Genomic DNA, 27528 nt, shown 5'->3' with positions numbered 1-27528 from the left:
TAATCTGTTTTTACTTGACCAAGAATCCCCTGACAAGGAAATTTTCTCTGCCTGTGTACCCGAGAAGTGGCTAGGCATGTTGTACTACTGCTGTGTGGTCAGAGACGGAAAGGTATTTTGCTTTCAGAGTTGCTTAAGACTAGTTTCTTACTAGCTGCAGGCCCCTGAAACAGAGGAACACAGGCTGAATTTCAAAGGTAAGCAAAAACCCAACACATTTCCCACAGGCAGAAGCTTCACACAGCCGAAAACCTAGCCTCAGCCTCTTAGCTGACTGTCTGTTGAAAATCATGGACCACTTCATCAAAGGCATTTTCTCCTGAAACTCAGAAACTGGTAAAGTCTAAACTGCACTGGTAAAGTCTGAATGGACATTTTCTTTAAATCTACTTTTTTTACCTTGAAACACTGTCACAGACTGCAACCCCACCCATCTTGGGAACATAAAGATGTACATGCATAGACTAGGGAATTTGGTCTTATCACAAGCAGATTTCGAGTATTACCACGTGTTTGATGCACAGTACACTGGATGCTCACATCTCTTTAAACTATTAGCACTCTTCAGGTCCCTTTCTGGGTCAGTTCTTTTATTTGGATGGTCTCCTTTCTATTGTACTACTCCCATAAACCCACCTCAGCCCTGGCTTCAGGAAGTACATCTGACACTGCAGGAGCAGAAGGGAGCACTGAGAATACAATACCACCACTGAATCCATCTGGGGTCACACCTGTGAAATCTCTCTGCAGTCCTACACTTCCCTTTCTCTAAAGTGTTCTGAAATGACGAGCAGCTGCTGCAGGGAATGATATGGATTAGGTGCAAAAGATATGTAACTAAACATCGTTGCTTCAACACAACCAAGATGGCTAGGTTTTGAGGTCCTGAAAACCCACAGCTCCCATCTGCCAAGACTGATTAACTCTCTCTGGAAGAGATCAGGTCTTGCTAGGTACGTGCTTGCCTACTGTTTGGGTAAATGCAATGCCCCAAAATTACGATACTACAGGAAAAAGTTCGGACATCTCGCTCTCAAGTATCAAGATTATTATTTTTAAATTAAGAATTTCTTATGCAACAGCTCAAAAATTCCTAATGAAGCACCCTCAAAGTGCCCCAGTCTCCCGGTGACAGGAAGTCTGCAGCAGTTCATAGCCTCCTTCTGATCTGCTCCATGCCTCCGTGTCTACTTTCCTCTTGGATGTGGTAGTCTCATCACCTGTTATTGATGGCAGCGCACAGGACCTCAGAGGTGATGCAGGAAGAACAGGCAGAGGACACAGAGTAAAGCACATCAGTTGTCCAGGACCAACTGACCAGATAAGGCAGCGAGTTGCTCCATTCTATCCCAATTATCTTGAAAAATGCTGCAACTAGTCTGAAAATCCCCTCAGTGCCTCCTGTATGCTTAAAAGATAGAGAGGGAAGAAAATGAGACTGAAACTCTGGCTGGGGAGTGATAAGGTGGAAGCCCTGGGTTTAGATACATGGGCTGCTCCGGGACTAGCAGCTGCGCCAGCTGTGGGTCACTCTCTTCACCTCTGTGTGAGGTAATGTGAACCTGAGCATTTAGAGAGGTAAACACAGCTGAGTGATTCACACAAGGTGATTTAATCATCACTGACCTGACACACAGACCTGTGCTGTAATTCCCATCTGATGCATCAGCTTCCACCCCAGCATTCGCAGAGAGGTGATAACAATACTTTATTTGTTCACAAAAGACCTCAAAAATCTTGTGCTGAAGGTTTTATGTTACCATGTTTTAACTTCAGAACCCTTACCTCTCAATTCCAGCTGTTTGGTGACACCTTGTTTATGTACTGGTTTTACTGAAAGTGCTAGTACTGTGATTCTCTGCTGTTCTCAGCCCAGCTATAGCTACTTTAACTGCAGACCCCTGGCTAGCAGCAGTCCCTGGATCACAGCAAGGAATTCACTGCGCCATATCAACTGCAAATTAACCTACTTTCCTCCACAAAGTCTTGTAAAGCCTCATCACTGCCTCTTGAGTGACCCGAAAGATGCATTGTGCAAACTTTAAGCAAAAAACCCCCAAACAGCCCTCCCAAAATACAAATTGTAAACTAAAAAAAAGGTACGACTTCTTTGTGCAGCAGTCACACTTAACCACACACTTTGATGCCATCTGCTCTTACAAAGTCAGATTAAGCAAAGTAAAAGACAAAAATTTATTAGCAAATCTGAACTGTTATCCTAGGATCTTAAATTCCACTCAGTTACGTCTGTACTGAGCACCAAACTTCTTTGAGGGTTGTCTAAAGCTCATCCCTTTCCAAGGCCATTTGCCTTACAGTTATGAAACCATGTCCAGTCAATACACGTCACTGGGTAGTTTGTTGCTAAGAACATGTGCCAAATTTTTCAGTTGATTTTAATCTGGCTTCAAAACAACTGCCAGTGGCTCTCATGGTATCTTTCCCCAGTAAATTAAAACATGCTTCCCAGAGATATGCCTCATACTTTCTTTTCATTTAAGTCTTTAAACAACCACACAAGCCTCCTCCCAAGCTCTTTCAGAGAACTTGTATCTCATTTTTAAAACAAACCAAGCCCGGGCTAGATGGATCTGTAGTTTGACCAAGTACAGCTGCTCCTACTTATTTATTTTATCAAAGTAAATAAAGTGCCCAAGGACATGGCTTTTAGTAGTGTTAGACTGTGCTGGGACTCAGAGGTGTTTGCTCTTGGTCCCCATCAAAGTGGGAGAGATGAAAATTCAGGACTGCACAAAAGTCCTGGAATAAACCTCCCATTTCTCTCTTCAGACCTTGCACTGAACATGTAAAACAGAGTAAGTCTACCTGTTCCTCTAAAAAACACAACAGCCTGCCTGTAAAATTCACAAAAAGCATCTCATTCCCAAATCCTAGTACGATTCAATTGCCTTCTGCTCACCTAAACCACATATTTCACTTCCAAATTGAACCATACTTCCTAGCCTTAATGTTTGTTGACTGCTGCGATGCATCATTTGAATACATGCCATATTCCACCCTGTAACATGCTCAATTTCACTAGTAGCTGAGAAAAACAGTCGATGTGACATTATTCACTGGGGAATCCTTGTCAGACAGTGCTGTACGGAGATAAAACCTTATCTTATTTGGGTCCTGGGAACGCTAACAAAACAAAGCTTGGTACTAGGATTAGAAAGTACCTTACAGGTTGTGGTCTCTGAAGCGGCGAAACTGAGGGGTGTCTTATCTGGGCCTTATCTCTCTGTTTATTCAAATGGCAAATGCTCAGCTTATATTTCTGGACTCTTAAAAAAGCAGATGCTTAGTTTGCTGGCATGAAATTTTCAGAGAAAGAAAAAGCAAAGGTAAGAGATTCAAAGGTGGAGGGGGAGAAAGGGAGGAGATCTTTCAGTTCAGCTGAGGCACAATCATGGCTCAGCCACCTCATTCTCCTTCCTGCCTACATACATATTTGAATACAGAAAATACCTCCATTAAACCCAAATTTAAAACAAACAAATAAAATATGCCTCCTGTTACACATCCTTATTCCTTCTGCTCATGCCCTTACTAAATTCTACCTCTAGGACTTACTCTTCAGGACATCTTTTACATTTTAGATCGCTTGTCATGTTTGAGAGAGAAAGTTTCCACACTGCAAACTGCCTTTTCAATAGCGAGTGCAATCACAGTCAATCAGCCCAATTTAGCACTAAAGGCAGGCAGGAGTCTAACAAAGGCAACGAAATTGAGTTCACTTATCGCGGTGGTGAACATCATTCTGAGCATTCACCTCCACATCCCCTTTGATGGTACATTTTTATATGCTTACTAGAATAAATAAATAAATAAATAAATAGCGCAGCTACCGACAAAGGGCAGAAGAGGAGTTATTGCAAGATATTGTCGCCTTAACATGCATGTATGCATGGCTTTTGTTTTGCTTTTTAAACCTTGCTCTCTCTACAGCACAACAGAGATGTTTTTCACGTTTCTCCACTGGAAAAGATCCTCAGAGCAACATCAGTAGCAAGACAGCCCTCATCAGAAAATAATGGAAGTTACACCATGCAGAATGAAAAGCATGCAGCCAGTTTCTTCATCGTACTTGAGACATGAAAAATCAGGCAGTGCCAGAAGCCTCTGCAGCGAGACAGGGATTGGAATTTTGTATCACATCTTGATGGTCTCATTTCTGTTCTATCGCTCACCTGCTAGAAACAGACTATGTTGTTTGTACCTTGTATTGGGCCACATAACCAATGCACACCAAACAATACCAATTTCTGTCTCGTGGCTTCTCCTGAATTACTATCATGTCATGTAAGACCTCAAAAAGTACCCAAATGCTCAGTTTTACTCTCACTATAGATCTGCAGCCTCCAGTCATCCTTCTGTGCAGGTAGTGTCAGCACTGTGAATCAGCATGAAAAATAACACATTCCTCAAGAGGAGCTTTGAGAACCAAAGAACTAACTTCCATCCGTGTGGACTCACTGAAGTGCATTGCTGAGGTAAGGCTGAAGTGGAAATGAGTTTGAAGTCTGACTTTACTAGAAGCCTGGCGGATACAGACTCTTGCCACTACAAAAAGCTCTGAGGCTGAAGGGAGCAGTGGCTTTCAGGAAGGCTTGCAGATCACGGCTGCCTCCTGAGCCACAGCAGAAATAATTCTGGCCAGTACTGCAATCTGTGAAGAACATCAATGGCCTTTACAGTCATATAAAGAGAAAACCACATTAATGCTTCCTATTCTTTAAGAACTAACCTTAGCTATTCCTAATACATCTCTGGGGTGACAAAGAGTCTTTTGTTGTTCCCTACTGTGTAATAACATCCCTCCAGCTGGGAAAGAAACTTTTTCTTGCCCTCTTGCTCCCCTTTCCCACATTTATCACCTCTTCCACTAGATGCTCCTGTGGAGAGCACTCCCAGCTCAGTCCCTGCATTCCTTAAAGATACTATATTCATACATATACACAGTCCATGGAAAGGAAAGAGACAAAGTAAGAAAATATGGTTTCTTTCTAGAAAGATAAAAAGGAATAATAATCGCCTTTACCCAGCAGGGTATGTAATAGCTGACCTCCTGCATCCTGCCTTTGATTTTCTCCTCATCACAATCATCTTTTGCTGGCTAATTCCCAGCTTTTTTCCCTCAGGCTGGCGGGTTGGCATGGATGGTTAGCAGCTGCCAGTATTTCTCCTCCCTGTCAGCTACAAGCCATACTAATGTTAGATGCCTGGCTCAGTCCCACCCCAGGGTGCCACATGCCTTCGCCTTCCAACATACTCAGCTTTTGCCAGCCTTGAATCCGAATCGAAGCTCTGTCCTGCCTTTCTCCTTGCAAAGATTAGCTGTGTGAGGGAGTTAACCCATATCAAGCGAAGAAGCAGATGACAGATTTCACAGGGCTAGACCTGGTGGCGACACAGCAGGTTTGGCAGCAGCCATCACGGAGCAGTAAAGCAGTCAGAACGCAGAGAAATTCAGCCTGTGGTGTGTGCCAACATCTACTTTGAACATCATTCTCCTAATAGCAAAGAAAAGAGCTGTGTGGATAAACAAACAAAAAAGGCTTCTCAAGCACATCCCACCGCCTCCTCCTAAAAGAGATGCTGCTTCCCTTTGCCCCGTGGAAGATTTGTAAGCCAAAGACACCTCTGTTTCATCCTTCTGGAAGGCAATGTTTCCAGCAGATAGTTCACTGCACTAAAAAAGGTCACCAATAACCATTCTTTGAAGCAGATTCAAGAAATTCAAGGTTACAGGTAAAACTAACCAGCCTACTGGAGTACTAAGGTAGTTTCATACCTTTAGTCCATAAAAGAAAGGACAGTATCAGACCAGTGTTAGAGAAAGCTCAGTCTACTACTTCAGAAGACCTCTGTTTTATTTCACCAGAGAGAAAGGCATTTTGGTGATCTCACAGCTGGAATGACCAGGTGAAAGTATTTTCAAATGTATACCCCAAAGTAAAAGACACCCATAAGCAAGGTCAGGCATCTCATTTCTAAGCTGTAGGAATCTAATGCAACTGAAGGGGTCTATTTGTTGTTGCTGTTTCCATCTTTTCCCCGGTTAACTGCAACCTCAGCTTTCAGAAAACCAAGTGAATAAGGTGTTTGCACAGAATGCTCCTCTGTCCAGTGCCCAGCTTTCAGCTTGCCCATAGAGGCTCACTGTGCACTTCTTTTAGCAAAGCCAGGCAGGTAATAATAGTGAATAAAAAGCCTATTTGATGAAGCTCAAGTAAAGTAGCTTGGCTCCTTCTCAAGTAAAGTAGAGTACCACTACAGCATGAATGACTCAATCATCTACTCGAGAGCTATTACTTGCAGCAATGAAGCAATGTTAATTGGATAATGGCCTGCTGCCAGCTAATATTGGCATGACCTACAATACCCCTGGCTGACAGCCGTGTCTCTCTCTCTATCACACCTTTTTTTGTAATCTGGATGGGAAGTGGAAACCATTAAAAAAGCCTCATAAGTGCCATTTAACTTCTTATCATGAATTAAAAGCTTAATTAAGTGCCTTGTTAAAGGAAGGAAGACCAGTTTTCGTGATTAAATAAAACAAAACAACGGTTAGGGGTATGAAGTGAATTACTAACTTTAGAGCTTTAAACTCAGTTTTTAGAAAATACTAATTTTGGGTTGGATTTCACAGCACCTGATAGAGAAACAAACTGCACAACTGCTGAAAAATACCCTGGGTGAAAAGCAGGCGAGGTTCTACTTGTTTACCAAAAGCTGCCAATAAAGAGAAAAATGTAGACGTTAAGAGCTAACGGGGTCCTTTTTAATTAGCTGTAGGCAGCTGATACACTCTATTCCTCTAACTCTGCTCTGAGGGCTGATCACACACCATGGCCACATCTGAGCCCTCGTTATTATGTGGCTGTTTTTCCAAGCGCTTATCTACACACTAAAATCCATTGCTTTAACAAAAGGTGTAGTACAAAATCACATTACCAAGGCTACCACAAAAGGGTTTATGGAAACTCTTCAATCAGTGCAGAATTAGCTCCATACTGACTTAGTTTAAGTTGATTAGGGAAAGGTTTGAACTGAGGCACATTAAGTCATGCTTGAACTGATTTGAAATGTGTAACACAAAGTTTTGCAGCGGTTAAAAACCCTGTAAGTTCTCCCAGTCCCAATTCTGAGCGTGCACAATGTCTCCCCACTGAAATGACTGGCGTATCACAAAGACTGCTCTCGCTTGTAATTGGATATAAACAAGAAATAATGTAAAAAACATCTGTTCACTGTTTAGCTAGACAACAGTTAACAATGTCTGGATGCCAGATTAACAAAAAGACCCCAACATGCTATGAAGTAAAAGAAAAGTCTGCAATTTAGACTTCAGAGCAGATTTACTGCTTTGAATAATCAAAAAGAAGTTCTTTTTCCACCAACATTACATGAGTGTAAAAGCTTTATAAACAGAGCTTTATCCAGCTCCGACATCAAACCTTGGAGAAATTATAATAATAATGCCCTTTCTCCACAACTGCACACTTTAGCAGTTTTCAAACCATGCCAGAATTTAAAATGCAACGCTTGCATTGTTGACTTAAAAACAGCTTTGTTAATTTGTGAGTGATCATCACCTTCAGAAAAGTTCTGATCTGTGAAGGCTGCATATACAAATGATTTTCAGTCTCTGTTTTTCTATAACAAGTATATGCCAACACAAATAGTCTCTAAACCTGAAAAAAAGTATTGGCTCAGGACATCAACTTTCAGCTTCAGTTGGAAATTTCTCCACTGGAGGAGTACCTCCCTGCATGAGGGATTAAGTCAGTTTTCACAGATACCTTCAGCAATAACTCATGGGCTGTCAGAGCTCTGCAGACTAAAACCAACCAAAGCCTTGGGAAGAGCCATTAGCTTGTGAACTGAAGAAGACCCTGCTAACTTCTTTTAATACAATACAGCTAAGATGGTGTTTCCCCTGCTCCATCAGATCTTTAAATCCAGGAGTGTTTCAGTTCCTTTTGTCGGGAGCTCCCACACTGTTCCTTGTTGGAGGCACTTCCCATATCTGCACAGGCACCTACCAAAGTTCCTGGCACTCTGAAGCAGAGGCATGCCAGAAGCAGAGATGTGCATCTTAAAGCAAGGAATAACTGAGGAACAACAAAGTGCATCAGGCAGCTCTCTTTACCCCAGTTCCTGACTAGCATTTGTGAGGAAATTATTTAACTGACCACGTCTGCATTGAATCTAATTTGCTTGGTAGCTATTTTGTTTGACATGTTAGAATCAATGCAGTTAATCTGCTCATGGAAAATATCTGTACAAGTAAGCACTGTTAACTGTAGTATTTTTTTTAAAAGGCTAAGGGAATTATTTTCCAGGATGAGAAGGTTAAAGCCCTGGCATTCTGCAACTAACAGAAGCACGTGACAAAGTAACAGCGGTGGTCTTAGGTGAAGTGTTGTGAAAAACCTTCAGAACTAGATTCACTGCTTCTGTAAATCCATAGACTTCACTAGACCTGTAGCAACCACCAGTGTAACCTTTAGGTACTAAAATGTTTTGATCTTTCATGCGATAGAAACTTCAATACTTCATTTATCCAAAGGGGATTCACTTAAATAGAAATCACTTCTGGTTGGACTGGAGGAATATTTTTTCGTAGTTATCTCATGAAACACATAGAAAGACAAAGCTTTGTGTTTTAAATCTTTAGTGTCATATGAACATAGGACTGGGTCACCAAGCGCAGACACAGCATGATCCCTGCTCCTTCTACTTGCCTATGGCTCAGCACCCCACCACTATTGTGCTTTGAAATTTGCTAATTTCCAATCTACTTTTACTAAAAGCTAGTTGAAACCAATCAATGCTTGTGGCAACACTGTCTTTAGTATTAAAGAGAAATTCCTCTTTCAGCCATTTCATCCCCTCTGCCTACACAAGAGCTGTAGCATGTCTCAGTCGTCACGCCAGTCGTACGAACCTGCTGTGGTCTTGTCTTCTCCTCCTTCTGCTGAACCAAGCCAGGCTCCTTTTTATGAACACTTCCGTCACTCTTGTATATGCTTATGTGGATTTCAATTAAATCTCTCTATCTAACAGGACCTGAATCATACATGGAGGTCTCACCAAGGCTTTACAGAAGAGTGCTGATACTCTCTCTTCATACCTGTGCACCCCTGGGTATGTTTTGTCACTTCTCTGCTCCTGCCTTAGCTTTGCACTGCAAAAGCTATGCTACACTGACTGAGAGTCGATCCTTCCACTGGAAATTATCAGTGGATGCTGCAGAATCATAGTGTGCACCCTAGCATGTCCTCTGTGATGTCTTCAAACTCCTATGCAAAATGTCTGGGTTGAAATTTCTTCATGAGTAATACTCAGTGTCAAGACACGATGAAATCACCCCAGTGACCTACTTCGAATGCTCTCCAACTTGTGCCGTGACAACATCATGACTCCACTGAAGTTTCTGGAGGGCTAAACTAGAGGGGGGAAAAATGGTTTGTGACACTTTGGGATCTGACATCATTTAAAACACACCACGCTTCTTCATGGGCGGTAAGCAAAGGATGCTGAAAAACCCTCTGTATGCCAGAGCACCTTCCCACTGAGTGACTGCTGCCCCATGCCCTGGGTACACTGCCACCATTCCTGTGCTGCCCACCCCAGACAGAGGCACCGGGCAGGCAGTGCTGAGGTGGCTGGTGATGGCAGCCTGGCCAGCAGGCACACATATCCTTTCTGTGGACAGCAAAGCCACTGCATGCCCTGCAGTAGCTGTGCTGTCACGGCTGTATGGCTGTGAGGAAATTACAGTGGGGGTGGAAACCAGCCAGTGAGATTTTGTGGTAAAATAAAGTAAACTTTCCAGTGAGGTATGTATTTTCTACATCCCTTGGCTTCCTGCTGTGGGAACCATGCTGCATGAGAAAAACCCTGCTTTTTGACAGACTGCTCATGGTTTCTCAGTGGGAAACACATGGCCCAAAGCAGTTAACCTAAACTTGTTGTGAGGGGAGGTGAGAGGAAGCAAGGCTCAGGGAGGTGCAGGAGAGGGGAAAGAGGAGGACAAGGATATGAGCTGCCGGAAAGGGGGGGACGACAGCAGTGTGATTCCCAACAATGTGACAGCTCAAATGATTTTCCAACAATAACCTGCTGTCCAGCAGCCATATCACCCCTTTCAAATTTCCTGTCTGGAAGAGCAGAAGACTACCAAGGTCCTGATAATGGCCTGAACAAAGCTATGGTAAGTGAGTGTTTGGGTATGACTCCCTCGGTGACAGTGACAAAGGTGAGCTGTAGCATCCTAAAGCTTTGCCACTGTAACCTCTAGGAGCTGTGAGGAAGGCTGGAATGAACAAGTCCATCCTTCAGTAATTTGCAACCCATCCGAACGCAAAAACCACAAGCAGAGCAGTGCTGGGGCAGGCATCGAAACCTGCACCACACTCCCCATGGCCACAGAGGTCTTCCCCATTGCTCAAGTTGGAAGGGGTTCATGTTTACAGTGTGGGCAAGCCGAGAAACTGTACCTCTTCCGGCAGGCTGACCACCAGGTCATTTTCCGTCTGCCCGACCAAGGCCTGCAAGAAGTACTCGCTGCAGGCAGCCAGCACAGCCCGGTGGGCGCGGAACTCCTTCCCCTCCACGATCAGCGTCACGTCACAGAGAATGTCCTGCTTCCGCTGGTCATTTAAGCAGAGGAGAATATTGGTACAGTGCACCGTTGACTCATACACATACATGGGGGAGTCAGTCTTCTCATCCACAGACATGCCGTTCACACCCTGCAGCAGAGAAGGGGGGAAGAAAACACAAACAAGGCGGTGAGGAGCTACATAGCTGCTGGGCAAACATGGTACAGTGGGATGCGGCTTAATTTCTGGATACCTTGGGACCATGGCCAAGTAGTCCATTAACTCTTAAATCCAAGCAAGTTGGTCAGGAAAGATCCTGGGAACGGTGTTCACTGCCACCAGCTTTCACTCTGCTGTGCTTCAATTACCTATTCACCCCCCAACTTTCCCCCTCAAAACCAAAGCAGGGTCTAGATGGACTGCAAAGTGCTTTCCCTCATTCACCCACTACACATCTAAGAGTTTCAACTGAGTACCAGCAATAAAATAACATGGAGATATGGGAAATTTTAGATTTTAGCAAAAAATGCAAGACTAACTGTTGGGTCTTCTAATGATGAAAGAAGGGCTTTGTGCTTGCTTCTTTTACTTTCATATTAAAGGAAAAAACCCTCAAAACCCCAGTCTCATCTCCAGTGGACAGGCAGTGCTGCATGCTTACACTGAAGACCTCAACTCAAGTGAAAGCCAAGGTGGAACTGTGCCCTGCAAAGACAACGAACACAAGACACTAACTACAGTGACTTCATTTTTCAATTAGAATTCGTGATTTTAAAACTTCAGGGTGAGCGAAAACTGTTTAGTGGCTTCAGAAGAAATCTGTTTCCAGGTATGGCTAAAGCAACGTACCATCACCAGTGGTTTAATACCATTTACAGAAAAGAGCAGTTACTGAATTCCAGACCCACAGACACAAGAAAAACCCTTGACCCATGTGGAGGCTGCAGGGCAGCATGTGGGTCTGGGCTGCTCCTGCCTGCAGATTAAGTCTCCCCATCTTAGAGCAGAGCAGGCTTTGGAAGGATTTAAAACATCTGTTATTATTCTCTGCCTGTTGTTCTGCAATTTTGGCACCTGCAGAACTTTCAATGACTCTGAACACGGGGGTTGGATTTGTGGTGGAAATGGTGCTGGGGATCAGCTTTCCCAACCCTGCGTGAACCCCCTTTGCACTTGAACATGTTGAAGTCATTCTTTCACCCAAAACTTTCTGCCCAGCACCAGACCCTTTACATTATTTTCCTATTTTAACTCATCTAAGTAGAAAAGCATAAAGGCCTGTCCTGCATCTGGACACACTATGTACCCCCAGACAAACTGAACACATCCGCTTTTAGAGCTTACCTGGGAAAAAAAGGCTATTTGTATGCATTATTCTACCTGCTGCTGAAAGAAGAGTTGTGCAAATGCACAAACTTTAAATATTTTAAGGAATGATTCTTCCTTATTGAGAACAACAACTACCTTCTGAAAGGTAAGATTCAGAGGCACACAGGGCTAAGGGCAACAGGGGTGGTATTTTGGTATAATACTGCTGCACTATAAATATCTGACCACTGTAGCGAGTAAAAGCAAAATTCCTCCTCTGCTTCTTTTTAACGTGAATCTTTGCAGCATCTTCCTTTGCTAGTATGATATACAGGTAGACAAGTAGAAACAAGATTTCAAGCTATTTCTCTTGCCATGAATTAAAACCAGGGCGCTGTATAGTGTTGTTTGAAAGAAAGTAATAATCTATATAGGAATGGACTTAAGAGGAGCCACTTGCTACTTGCAAGTATTTACTAGGCTTCTCAGTGAACTCCATCTTCCCGTTTTCATAGGAGTATTTTTAAGTCAGTGTCTATGATGACTCTTTCTACAAAACAGGTATTTTTTTGCCAACATTACATTACTGGAAGTATCAATGAGATGCTTACGGCTTCACTTTTACTGGTATTTTCAATATTTACTGCTGACTCATGCTACACTTCTGAGTAGCCAGCTGAAATGCCTACGTGAACAGAAAAAAAGCAACCTATCAACCCAAAGTCACTGACTTTATCTTTAGAGAGAAGATACCTAGCTGCTTATTGACTTGCATGAAGGTAGGTGAGGGAGACACTTGGGTTTTATTATGCTAACAGTTGCATTTCTTAACCAGAAGAAAATTAATTTTCTTCCTCCTCATAAATTGATACTAACAAGAAGAATTGGCAGCCATCCTTTTGTTACCACTCCAGTAAGGTAAAAGAGAAAATGATACTTAGCTCATCCCACTCAGCTTTCTGTGTAACTGAACTCTGATGCTAACAACAGCGTTATAGTAACGTTCTAAGTGGTCACTCTTGCGTGCTGTGAAATGCAAGAGTTTACAAGAACAATCTAGTGGGAAAACCTAAGAATTGCCAATAACAATGCAAAGGGGAATAGTGTTAATTTCTTTTTTTCCTTTTTCTCAGGCATGTATTATGCCTGTAATGTCTCAGTGATGAAAAAACTTACAAGAAACCTGAAACCTGGCAGGTAATTAACAGAACATCAATTACATTTTCAGTGCCTGTAAAAAAAACCAACCAAAACCCACTGTTTGCCTGAAATAGCAATCCTTTTTTACAGTAATAGTGCAATTTGTGTGAATCAAACCCTGAATTACTTGGTTACTAATTAGTAATTTCCCACTTTTTAACTACAACTCTCATCAAGTGTATTTTTTTAAAAACTCATTGCATGCCCTGTGAAGTGCTGAAAACACCACGCTGTATTTCCCCACTGGCGAGCCAGCCTGCCGTCTATGCTAGGAAACCTGATTAAAGTCGTACTGAGATGCTGGGGCAGTGAAGTGCACCATCCACACTCCAAGGGATCCCTAGATACACTCCCAGTGAGGACCTCCACCCAGCTCCTTGTACCACAACGCTTTCCGAAAGCCAGTATTGTGACTCCAGTGACTTCCCGACAGCGGATCCACAGCATATCCCTTCCCGCAGCCACTCAAAGTCCATGTGGATGCCCTGGCCAGTGGCTGCAATCTCAGCCCGACACAGACTTCCCCTGGCCATGCCCCTGGCTGCTCCAGGAAGCACCCTGAGGCCTGCATTGCGCACAGGGAAGCCAGGGCTGGGCTTCAGTCAGGACCACCTATTTATCAGCTTTTAATGTTTCAACACAAGTGATTTATGGTCTTCCCTTTTCCATGATCTGCCATCAACTGAATGACCTCCAGGCACGAGCTGTTTCCTCTCCAAGAGGACTCTATCCTGCAGGACAGGAGCAAGATGGTGAAATCCTGCACTGGGAAGTAGCTTGTTCATTTTCACAGGGAAAAGGTTTAGAGTGCAAAGAAAAAGGTCACCACAGGGCTTTGGCATGTTGTAGCAAGAAAATTAGCAGAATTCAGCTTTTTTCCTCTCCTCAGAAGAGAAACACAGGGATTGGGTATTAACTCTGAACTGTGAGGCAAGCTGGGCTGGAAGTCTTTTATATAAATGTTAATTCAAACCATGTAATTTTTTGCTGAATTCAGTATTATGCTGAGTTTGCAGAACCTTGTTCATGGAAATCATTGCAACACACTTGGTATTTCTTCAAACCGAAGAGAGAATGTCTTAGCAAGCCTTTCTCTGGCTCAAAAGAACATGCTGTGCGTTTGTTTGCATATAGGTCACCATACTGCCAGAAAAAGCCTCTTTGAAACAAAAGTTTCCAGAAACTGGCATGAACTACTGTAGTCAAGAAAAGCACCATTGAAACCTTGCCAAGAAACAGTTGCTGGTAAAGGGCAGCAACCGCAGTGAAGCAAACTATTGCTACACAGTCCTTCCACAGCAACGGGTGGCAGATCCCACCAAGCCCTTGGCAGCATGGAGGAGGCATGTGAAAACGCAGGAGACAAGGAAGTTGCTCATGGGACACCCAGATCACTTTGGTTTGCAGCACGTCACCTCTACTGGCTGGCGCTCACCCAAAACTCTCCAGGAACTCATAAACACACCGCCTGAGCTGCTACCAAAAATACATTACCTATCGCAAAAAAATCCAGCTCCCACCTCACAAGACCAGAGGGCAGGCAACGTGGAATCTGTTTTCAAAGGGAAACATTAGGGGACAGAAAAACCTTATCAAAGCAAACCAGAAAGTCCTGCATCAGAACTGGGTTAATTACGTGAAAGGTAAATCTCGATCGTGGCAGAACTACAGGGCGCTTAACCAGGCAAATTACCATTGTGACAAAGCAGCACGGCTTCTGCACGGGGAAGTCATGTCTCTGATGGGCTCTATTAGAATTCCTGAAGTGTGTCAAATTAGCAGTGAGGAACAGTGGTACGCGTAATTAGTGTTGACTTTCAGAAATCCTTTGACAAAACCTTTACAAAAGGTTGCGAGAGAGGCTCAGTTATCATAAGGTAAGAAGTTGCATCAGATTGGAAATCACGTATGCTAAACTGTATTCAACAGAGAAGGGAGGCAGGGGCAATTTTCAGTAAGTTAACAGTGAAATTCCTCCAGAAATACACCAATAGCAGTAGTGGCTCGCATCTGCCTATGGTCACACCTTGCAATATGCCTGAGCTCCTCTGATGTCTAAAGCTACAGCAGGGTTGAGCACACTTTGTACTTGGATGGGAAACTGCCCGGGCATACTAGGGTCCTAGTAGCACTCCTACAGTGAGGTCACTGAGAATATGGAACCAGATTCGGGAAGCAATTCTTAATAACAGAGGCTTTAGACTGGACATAAGAAAAAATCTGAGGAACACGTTGCCTGGAGATGTGTCATCTTCACCCTTGGAGGATTTCAAGCCCAGACTTGATACAGCACTGAGCAACCCGCTCTGATCCCAGAGCTGACGTGCTCTGAGCAGGAGGTTGTGACAGGAACCTCCTCGGGTCCTTTACAACGTGAATTAATCATTGATCCTATACTGATTAGTGACCTGGAAGTCCACAGACCATGACAAGGAGATCAAAAATAGTGAAATCAGTTAAAATGTTGAAGGTAATAGGGATTGTTGGGAATTGAAAAAAAGACAATATAAAAAAGGATGAGACACGAACAAGGTGGCACAGTAAATCCAGGGCACTCTGTTATACACAGGTGGAAATTAGATGGAAAAAAATAATATAGAACAGTTGTGGGCAGAGAGGACCTCCAGGTATCATCCAGTCCAGCCTCCCTGCTCAAAGCAGGGTGTCCTAGAGAAGGCTGCTGAGGACTGTGTGCAGCAGGGTTTTGACACTCTTCAAAGGTGGAGGTCCCACACCATCTCTGAACACCCTGTTGCAGTGTTTGACCACTGTCACAGTGGAACAGGAACTCATTGACCTGGACTCTCCATTCCAGTTTGGAGTCTCTAATGAAAAAGACAGACTGGATACACAGACTTTCATCACCTAGAGACAGATTTTAGAAACAGAAATATTTGAATAAGGAGATGTATTTTCTAGTTACTTGTGGTGTAGTACATTGCTGGGTAGTGTCTGCATCTGGTTATTGGTGTTGAAACAGGGAGAAAAGAAACCCTCAGGAGAACAACGGAAAAGACTATTGGCAAGGAAAAAGCCCTCCTCAACATGTATGATCAATTCTATAAGCACTATACAAATAACACGAAATAAAAAGGCCAAAGCAGCACTGCTATTTATTGTTTCCAGTGTTACAAGTAGGCGATGACACTGAAGTAAAGGAAGAGAGACAAAAGAAGAATTTGTAAAAATAAAAGCTGTGGTTCCTGACTATAGAAATGAACTGAAATTGCACCCTGTACTCATAGGGAGATGAGCTGGGTTGTTTTTATTTTTTCCTGAGAGATTTCTCAGTCACTGCAATAAACTGTATGCAGAACTGACCACTGTTGCAAAGAACTCACCGCATTTGTAAAGGAATTAGTCACTCCTAACAAATATATCCAGGGCCACATTACTCAGGGCACAAGTTTACATGGGATGAATATTCACATACTCCAGCACGCTGCTCAACAACAAACTGCCTGGGCAGAGAAACGTGCCTGTATTATCTGTCTTTCCTAACCTACTAACAATTGTCTCAGAAACAAATTCTTTGATCGGATCAACACAGATGAACCCCAAATCTACCACCTCCACACATGCTCCCTAGGTCCCTTGTACCCTCTGTCCCCAGCTGCAGGAGACGGTGATGGGCATGCTGCCCTGTGCTCCCCTCTCTTGAACGGGCACTGAAGTTGCATAGGACCAAGCTGTTGAGGGCAAACAGTAGAAAACATCTGTCCAAAGACTACATGTGGTGGGTGCCACTGACACCAAGGGGTCCTGCTCCCACTGGCTCCAGCAAAACAGTGGGTTCAGGACATGAAAAGCCATCAGATGTTGAGCTCAACTCAAAAGGCACACAGTCTACAGCAGAAGCATCTTTGTAGCCTCTCCATGGTAAAACGCCAGTGAGGAAGGGGATAACGGGAAAAAATGGCCAGAAGGCACCATCTCCTCCCATCAAACAAAAGCTCACTTGTATCCTAGGAAGTGCAAGCAGGGCATCAGATCTACAACAGCAAGTACCATCAACTTCATGGTAAAGGCCTGAAAAGGTTTATCAGTATCTTCTCATTTTGCTTGTAACAATGCATTTTACTATGGAAGTGAGTAGGTAATACTGTGCAATCTCTCATTTAAAGAACTGCAGGACATGACCTGGTGTAAAATGAACTGCAGGTTTTGCTTGGAAGCATAAGCTGGCAATCACATTATATCCTGCTACAGAAGGTGACTCCTGGCTTTCTCCTGATCAGGTTAAGAGAGGATCAATACTGAACTGGGGTTATTTTTAGTTCCAGTTCACATTCTTCTAATCAGCTCCACCAACAGTATTAAAAAGACACTTACGGACAACTTGAAGTGGTCTGCCTGAATGCACCTAAGGCTCTTTGGTCAGAGGTAGCTAGAGAGTCTGTTCCGCCCTAGATGTCTGACAATATTTCTGTTCAGTATGATGCAGAGTGTAAAAAAATGCTCTTTTGTTCTGAGATTTTATATATATATTATTTTTTTTTTCCTTAACAATTTAGCAGAAGGTACTGGGAAAAGAATGGGGAGAATGACGATTAATTAAAAAGTTGAGAGGAACTTGTACTTTTGACAAATGGCAGCAAAAGCACATCAGACTTGACAGTTTTTAGGGATAAACATGCACTGGTTTTAAGTGGCAAGTGGGAGGAAAATAATTTTCCAGGCTTCCTTCCCCATCTCCTAATATTTTTTCTACAAAAAGACTTGTTCTGTGTAATCAACGCTTTGGTTTTAAAGAAATTTATCAATAACTGACACTTCAGAGCTCCTAAAATGACCATGCTTATAATTGGTTATTACGATCTCTCAATTATAGCTATAACAACAAAGGATATGATTATATTGTCACTGCTTTCCTTTAAAAAGAAACTATTGAAAGGCCTAATGATTAATTCACCATTTTTGAGAGCTCATTGTAATGACAGAAGACTATATACAAAGGTCTCTTCAGTGAGCCCATTATTCAATTAATAAATGCTGAATACCAAGCAGTCATAGTCACACGAAACTCCCAAGAACTGTGTGAATTTTTAACCAATTAATTATCAATTACAACATCATAAAACATCAGCACAAAAATAGAAACAACGAAATTTAATTATACATTATTCTTCTTCGTTGCTGCAAATACTATACAAGACTGATTTTGATTAATAATTCATACGGCAATAAAGTATCAGGAAAGATAATTACACTGTGCCACAATTCTCACACTGATTTCTGTAATTACAGATTACAACAGTGTTAGCAATTTAAAAAGGTTAGGGAGCAGTAGTAATTTGCTATGTCATCCTCAGCAATATTAATGTCTTCTTCTCTGAGCACCCCAGATAATTGAAAATAGACTAGCGGGCTGCCAGGCTACGTGAGCTCGCCTCCTGCCAAACATACTGTGGGTGCCAGGGCCTTTAGCAAGAACGTCTTCAGAAATGGGCTTTTCACATTGTTCAAGTACCTTCTGCTGTAACGTAGAAGATACACAGACAAGGGGAAAAGACATCGTAGAGCATTCTTGGCTGGCAGCTGTTGATGTGTTGCTACTGCTAGCACTGGCTGGTGCTTCTGACCCTACTGCCTCAGAGCAAGACCTTCATTTGACCATGAGTGGGAAGGGGGATAGCTAAGAGAAACCCGGGACAGGATTCAACCACAGGCCCTCAACAGAGGCGGGTTTCATGGGGCACACAGCACGGCCCTGCAGATGGTTGGACATTAATGTTGCTGGGGAGGCTGCATGGCTCCAGCACATCAAGTGTGGGAGCACCCTCTGAACTGCTAAACAGTTGCACGCAGTTCAAGGGCCGCTAACTGGTCCCTGATGAGCTACACCACATGCAGTGAGCAGAAGCATCAGTACCTGGGCTGGCTGCAGAGCTGAGCCATGTTTCTGTATGGTCAGCTTTACATGTTTTCTAAGTAGAGGCAGAAATACTGGAAATTCATTCCTTATCTTAAAACTGACAGGAACAAGGATGCATCCTCTAGATCATCGAACTGCTGCTTTTGCACAGCTCTGATCTAGGTAGTAAGTCCCACTGCAAAAGACACTTACTGGCTTCATTATACTGGACCTAGACCCTACAGCACAACTGGGCAGAGACTAGGGGAAAAAAAATGAAAGAACTCTGATCCTGCAGACCTTTAAACAGAACTGCTGAATAGAACTTTTGTCTGTCACATTTTGCTTACTTACAATGATTCCAGTATTGGCAGATTGCACACACAAACAGAAATGTACCACAGCTCCACTTCTGCCATGGATCTTGGTTTTTGTTTGTTTCTTTTTTAAATTAGTGTCAGGGTGCCCATAGTCTCCATGATGAATGTTGGTTTAAACCCCAGGTGTCTACTCTAAAGAAACTGTGCTTCAGGTTGTTCAGAGATTGGTACCATAAGGAGGCAGGGATTCCCAGCGGAGGCTGCTTTGAAGAGTCCAAGTAGATTTATGTTCCACATACAGATAAAACCTATTTCCTGACTTCAGAGGGTTGTGTTGTTACTGGTTTTTGAGAGAGTAACCCAGCTGAACAAGGTAATGATAGCTCGCAGTCTTTAGGGACTAAGTTAACAGGCAAATAATGTTTACACGTGGTATATGCACTGACATATGCGTTCTGTACAGGCCTACTAGGCAAAATATATACGTGCATCTTTTTATGACTCAGGAAAAATTCTGTAATTAGACTATAAATTGTCCTATGCTCAGAAAGTCAAGCTTAATTTAACACACATTTTCAATGTCCTTTAAATATAAATGATGATGTCTTCAGGGAAGAGGCATGTAGATGGAGGAGAGGGGGAGACATACACCAGGCAGGAAAACAGGACAAACAACAGAAGACCTGTCCTCTATGCCTGCTTCTCAGAAGAACCCTTCCCCCACAAAAATCTCTCCTCATGGCTTTCTTTACAGTAGCTGGCTATGGTGAAGGGGACAGAAATCAAGCCTGCTATTCAGAATAGCATATTCAAAGCAGAATGGGGGAATGCCCAACACTGAAACAGTGCCAGGAAACCACCAAGCAAAACAAACAACATATTACATTTTTCTGAGGTGGTCAATGGCTACAGAACCGTGGGGAAAAGACACAGCCTTCTGGGTTATTCTTGGGTAGGATGGACTGCCAGACTAAAGAATCAGAGAGGGAAAAATGAAGCAGTGATTTGTTTTTATCTTGCTCTCCATCTTGGTGAGCTCTCTGAAAAGGTTTAAGGTCTCCATGCAAATGGAGGCTGGAAATTCTGTCAAGGGCCCACCGGATTTAGGCCCTGCCTTCCTTGCTTTAAATGAGTGTTTTTGTTGAGGAGTGATATAGCGATACAGCTTTCCTTCTTTTCCTAAACCTTTACATAATTTATGTGTACTTCTATGGGCACATGAGCACGGGTATGTATGTATAATTTGCACTATGATGCCATCTGACACGCTGAAACTGATGAAGCATAAACAGTTGGTCAAATATCCAGACCACTTGCCAGTAGGACAATACATCAGGATAGTAAAGAATGTGACTCCCTGTTTGAAATCTCTTTTGCTAATATGACTATGAGAACAAAGGCCAGGCTAATACTGACCCAATACCACCAGTGTTTGGAAGCTACAAATTAGTAACAATGGCACTGTTCTGCTCCTTTTATCAGCCTTTTAATGTGAAAGATTATGTCAGCAAGTTCAGTAAAAGCTATTAATTTCCCTTATGTTTTATTCCCAAAGAAGCCCAGCCCTTAAAACCTGTGGTAGAGTTCAGTGCTGCAGCTCTGTGCTTGAAATGTCTAGTTTCTATCAAATGAGCATAGTTTTTGACTTTATTTTTTTTCCAGAGCAACACAGAGAAGTTGTCTCTCAAAACTATGTCTCCTGGTTAATTTTCTCTTCACTTATCAATCTGTACTAACTACTGCTTTTCCAGCCTAACTGCAGAACTGGTGGAAGAAGCACTGTCTGCATGGGAGGCGATGGCCAAAACTCCTGCTAACATTGACTATTCAAATTGCACAGGTTGCAAAAACGACAAAAGCCCGTGTTCTCTTGTCAGAATGCACAGTTGGTACGGGGAAAATCTGCTCTTTTTTTTTTTTAATTCCCCCCTAAAATGCAAGCTTTTCATCTCTGCTGCAAGTTAGCAGGTGTTCAGAATATCCTTCGTGTTTCCTGGGGACACAAACTGGTATGTCCTTTGGAACATGTCTGTTGTGATTAATGTGTGAAGAGCAGGAATGCACACAGTAGGTCACTGGGTTAAATTTGGGACAGAATTCTGTAGGGTATAACTTTACACGTTCTGCTTTTGGGAAAGTATACAGGTGTCACCTTCTCCTTGGGGACTGGAGACTGGGCTGCTGTCTGCTTGTGCAGCGTTTTCCACAACCAGATACCAACAAAAACGGTCTCCTTTGACAATGTAGTGAAATAAAAATGTTTCCTTATGGCTAAACCAGAGATCTTTACTAATCAAAACAATAAAGAAATAAAGACATTTTAGTGACTGACTCCTGCATTAGGATCCATATATTTATAGGTCTGAACCTTGGAAGCCCTATCAACACATACAAAACCCAATTTTCATACGTTTTTCTGTCAAATGATCAGTAGGTCACTGAAACGACTATCTGGAAACTCTCATGGCAAATGCCAAGGGGATACCTGGATTACACCAAGGGATTCTGACAGTGGTTTTGACCCTGAAAGGATGTGAGAATTGCCATTTTATTCTTAGAAGGTTTAAGCAAGAGTTGCAAGCATTCCCATCCTCAGAGTCTGGCACATGTCTAGATTCCGATTTAAAGTCCCTTTATCCATGGACTGGCCCTTATTCTGGAACTAAACTGCCTTTCCTGTTGTAGACAATAAATCATTCCACAGAGAAAGGCGCACAGAAAGCAATCGATTCTGCTGCCAACACCTACTGGGCTACAGCCGAGGTAAGGAGAGGATGTGAGACAGAAATGGGCATTTTGACTAAGTGCATCTGCAGCCTTAAGGAGCTCAGAGAGAAACAAAAGATTTGAGGCTTTTGGTCCCAGTTCTCAGGGCAAGTACAGTCACATAGCATCTGTACCTATAGTTTCTCAGAGGACTGCAACTGCAAAGACAGAAGAAGGCAAAGACAAGCTTTCCTTCTTCTGTAAGATGCATGGGAGCTTATGAAAGCTTTTTTTGTCATGGTAAACAACAAGGGATTAAAGCTGCAAAAGCTGCTATAAGAAGAACTTGAATTTTATCGTTGTTTAAGGATACTTTCTTTATTTGTTGAGCTTTTCATGCAGTTTTTGAAATCTGCTTGGTTTCTTTGTCCATGTCTGCCCCCCCCCCCCCAATTAAATCAAATGAAATCAAATAGGAGATTAACATGCAAAACCCAAAAGTAAGCCACACTTTATCCCAGGGAAACAGAGTGGCTTGATTATTTCTGTTAGAATTAGTGCACTCTGTCATGGGAGTTCTAATCTCAGGGCATTCCTTATACGGTTCACAAACCCAAAAGACAGAAGGGACCACCTAATCTGGCCTCCTAAAGGCAGTATCAACAGTTGCCTTTAACACACAGACTCACAATCCCAACGGAGCAAAGAAAACCAGCAGGTTGTTTGACAAGCTCTCTCTTCAACCGTTACTGGAATTATCTATACCTTTAGCCTCCGAGTTCTCTCCTGACACATCCTGAAATAGCTGTTCCGCTATTTTACCCTGGACTGACGTCAAGCTAAACCAGCCTTCAGTTCCACGGAACATCCCTTTTATCCTTCTGAAATATCGGAAATACATTTGGCAGCCCTCCAATTTTCTGGAATTTCCCCTGTTTCCCAAGATTTATTATAAATTAACAGCACTTTACAGAGCTTTTCAGCTACTCCCTTTAAGATTCCTGGATGTAGAAGTTACTAGGATGTGAAAATGTTTCATTTCAACCACTCCCGCCTATCTGAGATCCTCCTTTGCTATAAGCAGCAAACTTTCTCTTATTTGCACATCACCGCACAGAATGGACACATCCTCTTCCATGGTTTCAAACAAAAAAACCCAAGTAGGGAGCATGTCTGCCTTTTCTGTTTTCCCTTTTTCGCTATTCGATTAATTAATGTTTCAACACGACTTCTATTTCTTCGTTTAACCAGAATGGCTTCTCATTAGAGTAACGTTTTTTGTTATTGATGGCAGTGTAAAATCATAATTTTGAGCAGCTGGCAGAATATTCTTCAACAATTCCCAGTGCGTTCAGTTCTTTTTACTTTAAATGTAATGTTATGCCAACACAACAGGTTCTAACTTTGGAAAACACCTTTTTCAGTTCTGAGTACAGTGCGTGCATAAATTTATAATCGCCTGGTAGGCGGTGTACTCTGCTTGCCCAAGGTCACCATACGGGATTTGAGGCCCCATGATTCACATTATTTAAGACTGTCCACAAATAACAGCGTTTGACAAACTGCTTCCCTTCTTGCTTCATTTTCTCGTGCAACAAGCTACAAACCTTTATTTTCCAGCCCGTTTTTAAGAGAACAACTCCCATTGAAACCCTTCTGGATTCCTGCTCATGTGCCACTCTCTCCAATGCCTCTTTCATAATGCTAAAAACCTGGCTAATAAAAAGCCAAACAGTGTGCCTGTTGTACAATCCTAATAGAGTCACAAATACTGAAAGCACCATAAGGCTGGTTAACGTGGCTGGGTATTCACTGATGTCACTCTCTCCCTCTGTGGGTTAGTTGACAGCCCCCATTTGCTCATTTGTCTTCAGGGGAAATGTACTATTGGCATAGAAAGAGGCCACCAAACCCAGGCATTCCCCGCAGTCTCTGCAGACCATAGCCTGGAGACCTGCAAAATACCAGGCCCTTTTGCACCCTCAGCAGCGTGGTAAGCGCAGCCTGCCTTACCTCTCCTTTCACAAAGGGACCTGACTGTACCATATCAGAGGGCAACGCAAATCAAATCAGTGAGGACCTTGTCCATACATTGCCACGCTACTGTCAGGACCATGGCAGGTTTGCTCAGGGCTGTGTTTCAGGCAGCTGTGACCTACAGAAGCTCTGCCTGGCTGATGAAATGTACCCCGTACCTACAGTCTGGACAATCATTAAGAGATAACAGTATTTGACACACAAGCAAATGTTTTTTTTTTTTTTCTGAGAAGAAAAAAGTCTGTGTGCTTTCTTCTGATATGAATTGAGAAGCTATATCCTCCATAGATCTTAGAGACATGCAATTAAAGACTGTCAAATTTGCATGCACACAAGGATCCAACTGAAGGCTGAGCAGGCGATGTTACAACATTTCTCACTTGACTTGACAACCTTCTATTCTTTTAACAGCTTCTGTGCATAATTTTCTTACCTTAAACAAACTAAAGGTGCCACCATGGAACCTAAACCTTGAGCCCAGGGAGCCACCCCATTTCTGCTTCCCAAGCGGCTCTGGCTGACCCTCAATTGGTCTGCAAAATCACAGACGAGCAGCCCATGATGCTGCACTAAATATGGATGGAGTGAGCAGAGCACAGCTCTGCAGTTCTTGGTTTGTAAGACACCAGATTTCTGAGACAGCATTTCCATGGGAAAAGCAACAGCAACAGCTACACCTGTGGCCCCAAACCAACTCTCCCACTGATATCTCATGTCTCTGCTCCACAGCATGGGGGCACCAGAGCTTTAGAAGAGCTAAAAAACATGCCACGCATTGGAAAATCAACACACCATTTCAAGCTTTATTTTCCTTTTTACTTCCCCTTCAGCACACTTTGGTCATGGTTTTCCAACTACAGGCTGAGAGAACATCACAGCAAGAAAACTGTGACCTTGTGCACCTGGCAAACCTACTGAGGCTCAAAATAAGGCTTTGTAGAGCAAAATGACAAGATAGAAAGCAGGCAGTCCTATCTATAGTGCACATGTACACTGAGAAACACTGGGAGGTCTACATGCAATAGGACTTAGCTGCCACATTCCAGCACTTACTTGGCAAGGTGTTGAGTGCCTCTAACCCATGCCTTTTAATGAGATTTTAGATCCCCTGTAGCAAGTGGCATCAAGCCTTAAGAGCATGAAGTCAAGGAGATTAAACTACAGACTAATAATTATACAGTATAAACATCTGGGATGAAATAAAATGCTTTTGCTCCACTGGAGACTGACATGTTTATGTATAAAGCGGGGAATCTATAAAGCTCATTGATTAGTATTTCAAAGGAAACTAATCTAAAAGCATTCCTAATTATTAACTAAAATATGTAGTACAAACAGCGTGCTACGAAACAATCAATACTTCCCAGTGCTTGCAACCCCTTACGGCAATTTCTGTACTAAAAGGGGGACCAGCTTAGATGGCAATCTCCAGTGCTTGCCAGGGAGTTTGCCTCTCTATATGCATGTAAAACAGAACAGTCCACAATGTAAAAACAAGCGTACTTCTTTCTTTCTTCTGCTCCTCCAACGCCTGCCTTCCCTACCTGTATCTAACTGTTACTGCAGGCTGCAATAAAAAATAAATAATTAAAAAATCACCCCACAAATCTTCCAACTAAATCAATGTACTCTGTTTCTTGGGCTGTCAGAAGAATGCAAATATTGTTGCGCAGGACCAAATCCAGTCCTTTTAGGCAAACTTGACCACAGAGTGACACAGCTTCCGGAAGGAAAAGACAGTTTCCCATTCCCAGACTACATCAAGATTTTGCCATTAGAACTCAAGTCTTGTAGAAATATGCAGAGTTTATATTTATCAGAGGTCAAGATGAGCTGCATATAGAGAATCCTAGGATCATAGAACAGTTTGGGTTGGAAGGGACCTTCAAAGGTCAACTAGTCCAACCCTCCTGCAATGAGCAGGGACATCTTCAACTAGATCAGGTTGCCCGGAGCCACATTCAGACTGGCCCTGAATGTCTTTAGGGATGGCACATCCAACACCTCTCCTGGCACTCTTGTTCTGGAGTGTTTTAGCACCCTCATTGTCAATAATTTCTTCCTCACCTATAGATTCATGCTATTACTTCACGAATTTAAGTCCTAGTAAGACACAGTTTGGTCATATGCCCAAAGGAATGTTAAAATGTTTTAAAAAATACTTGTTGCTTGATGAAATACAGGGCAGTCACTCCTCTGCTATGAATGTCATTATGCTTTTTCATCAGAGCATACTATGCTCCAACATTGTGTCTTAAAACCAGACATGTATGTGCACAGTTATGCATGTGTATATATGTACATGTGTGTATAGATATACATGTGCACACACACAATAATTAATATCTCTTAGGAAAGATTTATTATTGACACTGTATTTCTCTAGAATAGCCCATGTTGCCTGGCATAGCTCTCCAAACATTAAAAGAATTACATGATCTCTATTAAAAGGGTCCTTGAGCCAGTTCTATCAATAGAGCTACTCAGCCTTATATAAGGAAGAAATGCTCCTTCAACTCTGTACAAATTGGGTGGCTCAGTATTATCTGCGGCCATTATTTCATGCACTTCTCACCTAAAGTACCTATACACATACACATTCTTTTCTGCTGTATGTGGCAAGAATTTTTCCAAAAGGAGCATAAGGAAGAGGAGAAATTAAGATCCTGAAAAGGAAGTTTGTGCAAATGTTTTTACTAATAATAAAGGAGGAAAGAGATGTCTGAGAAAAAACCTCTGAAATGGGACTAATCCAGAGGCAATGTTTTAAAGCAGAAGTGACGTGGAAGAGGCAGGAGCAATAATCACAAGGATGCTAAAAATTGCATTACTATGGATGAGTGGAAGGTTCCAGATAAAAGAAGGGAAAGGACTAGGCTTACCTTGCAGAGAGAGAAGGCTGAAGAGGCTGGGGCTTATGGATCAAGAGTTACACAGAAGGAAAGGTGCAGGAGGGATGGCTAGAAAAGTTTCAACAAAGAAGGGCCTGTGGGAAGGAGGCGAGAGCCCAGTCCTGGCCCAGTCGCCTCCAGGGGAACAGAGGGGCAGAGGTGAGAGCAGGGAAACGAATCATGGGAAAGAGTGGCTATTTTCCAGTGTTTTCAGTGTGCAAAAAGAAACTGAATAAGACAGAGATAAAGCCATGGCATACTACAGTGAGTATGTAAGGACGCTGGGAGGGAGCAGAAAAGAATGAGCAAGCAGCAGAGAGAGGCTCCACTGCCCAGAACAGAGGGGAACAACTGCCAAGGAGCTCGAAAGAGCAGTGGGAATGGAGGCAACACCAAGAAAAAGGTTCCTGGAAATTGTCCGTTCCCTCACTGGGAGGTGGGATGATGCTGGCAGGCGAGGGCAGGGAAAATCACATGCACACTGAGAAGCAAACAGGGAGAGCTGTCAGAGTGGAGAAGAGATGAGAGAGGTAATCGCGGGTGAGAGGCTGGAGAGTGGGTGAGGACACAGTGCCAAGAGACGATAATCCAGCTGA

At 42.9% G+C, this 27528-nt stretch overlaps 1 protein-coding gene across 7 annotated transcripts in view; it reads right to left on the bottom strand.

Moving 5' to 3' along the window:
- BACH2 (BTB domain and CNC homolog 2) overlaps positions 1 to 27528 on the bottom strand; it is a 188567-nt gene that overhangs the window by 35630 nt on the left and 125409 nt on the right. For all 7 annotated transcript variants that reach the window (XM_065681224.1, XM_065681225.1, XM_065681226.1 and 4 more), the window contains one exon: positions 10512 to 10766. In XM_065681224.1, the coding sequence (XP_065537296.1) occupies positions 10512 to 10754 (243 nt within the window). In that variant the 5' untranslated portion in view covers positions 10755 to 10766. The remainder of the gene's footprint in view (positions 1 to 10511; positions 10767 to 27528) is intronic.

The sequence above is a fragment of the Lathamus discolor genome, chromosome 5 (assembly GCF_037157495.1).
Source record: "Lathamus discolor isolate bLatDis1 chromosome 5, bLatDis1.hap1, whole genome shotgun sequence".
Classification (NCBI taxonomy): domain Eukaryota; kingdom Metazoa; phylum Chordata; class Aves; order Psittaciformes; family Psittacidae; genus Lathamus; species Lathamus discolor.
This window is presented reverse-complemented; position numbering and strand designations above follow the sequence as displayed.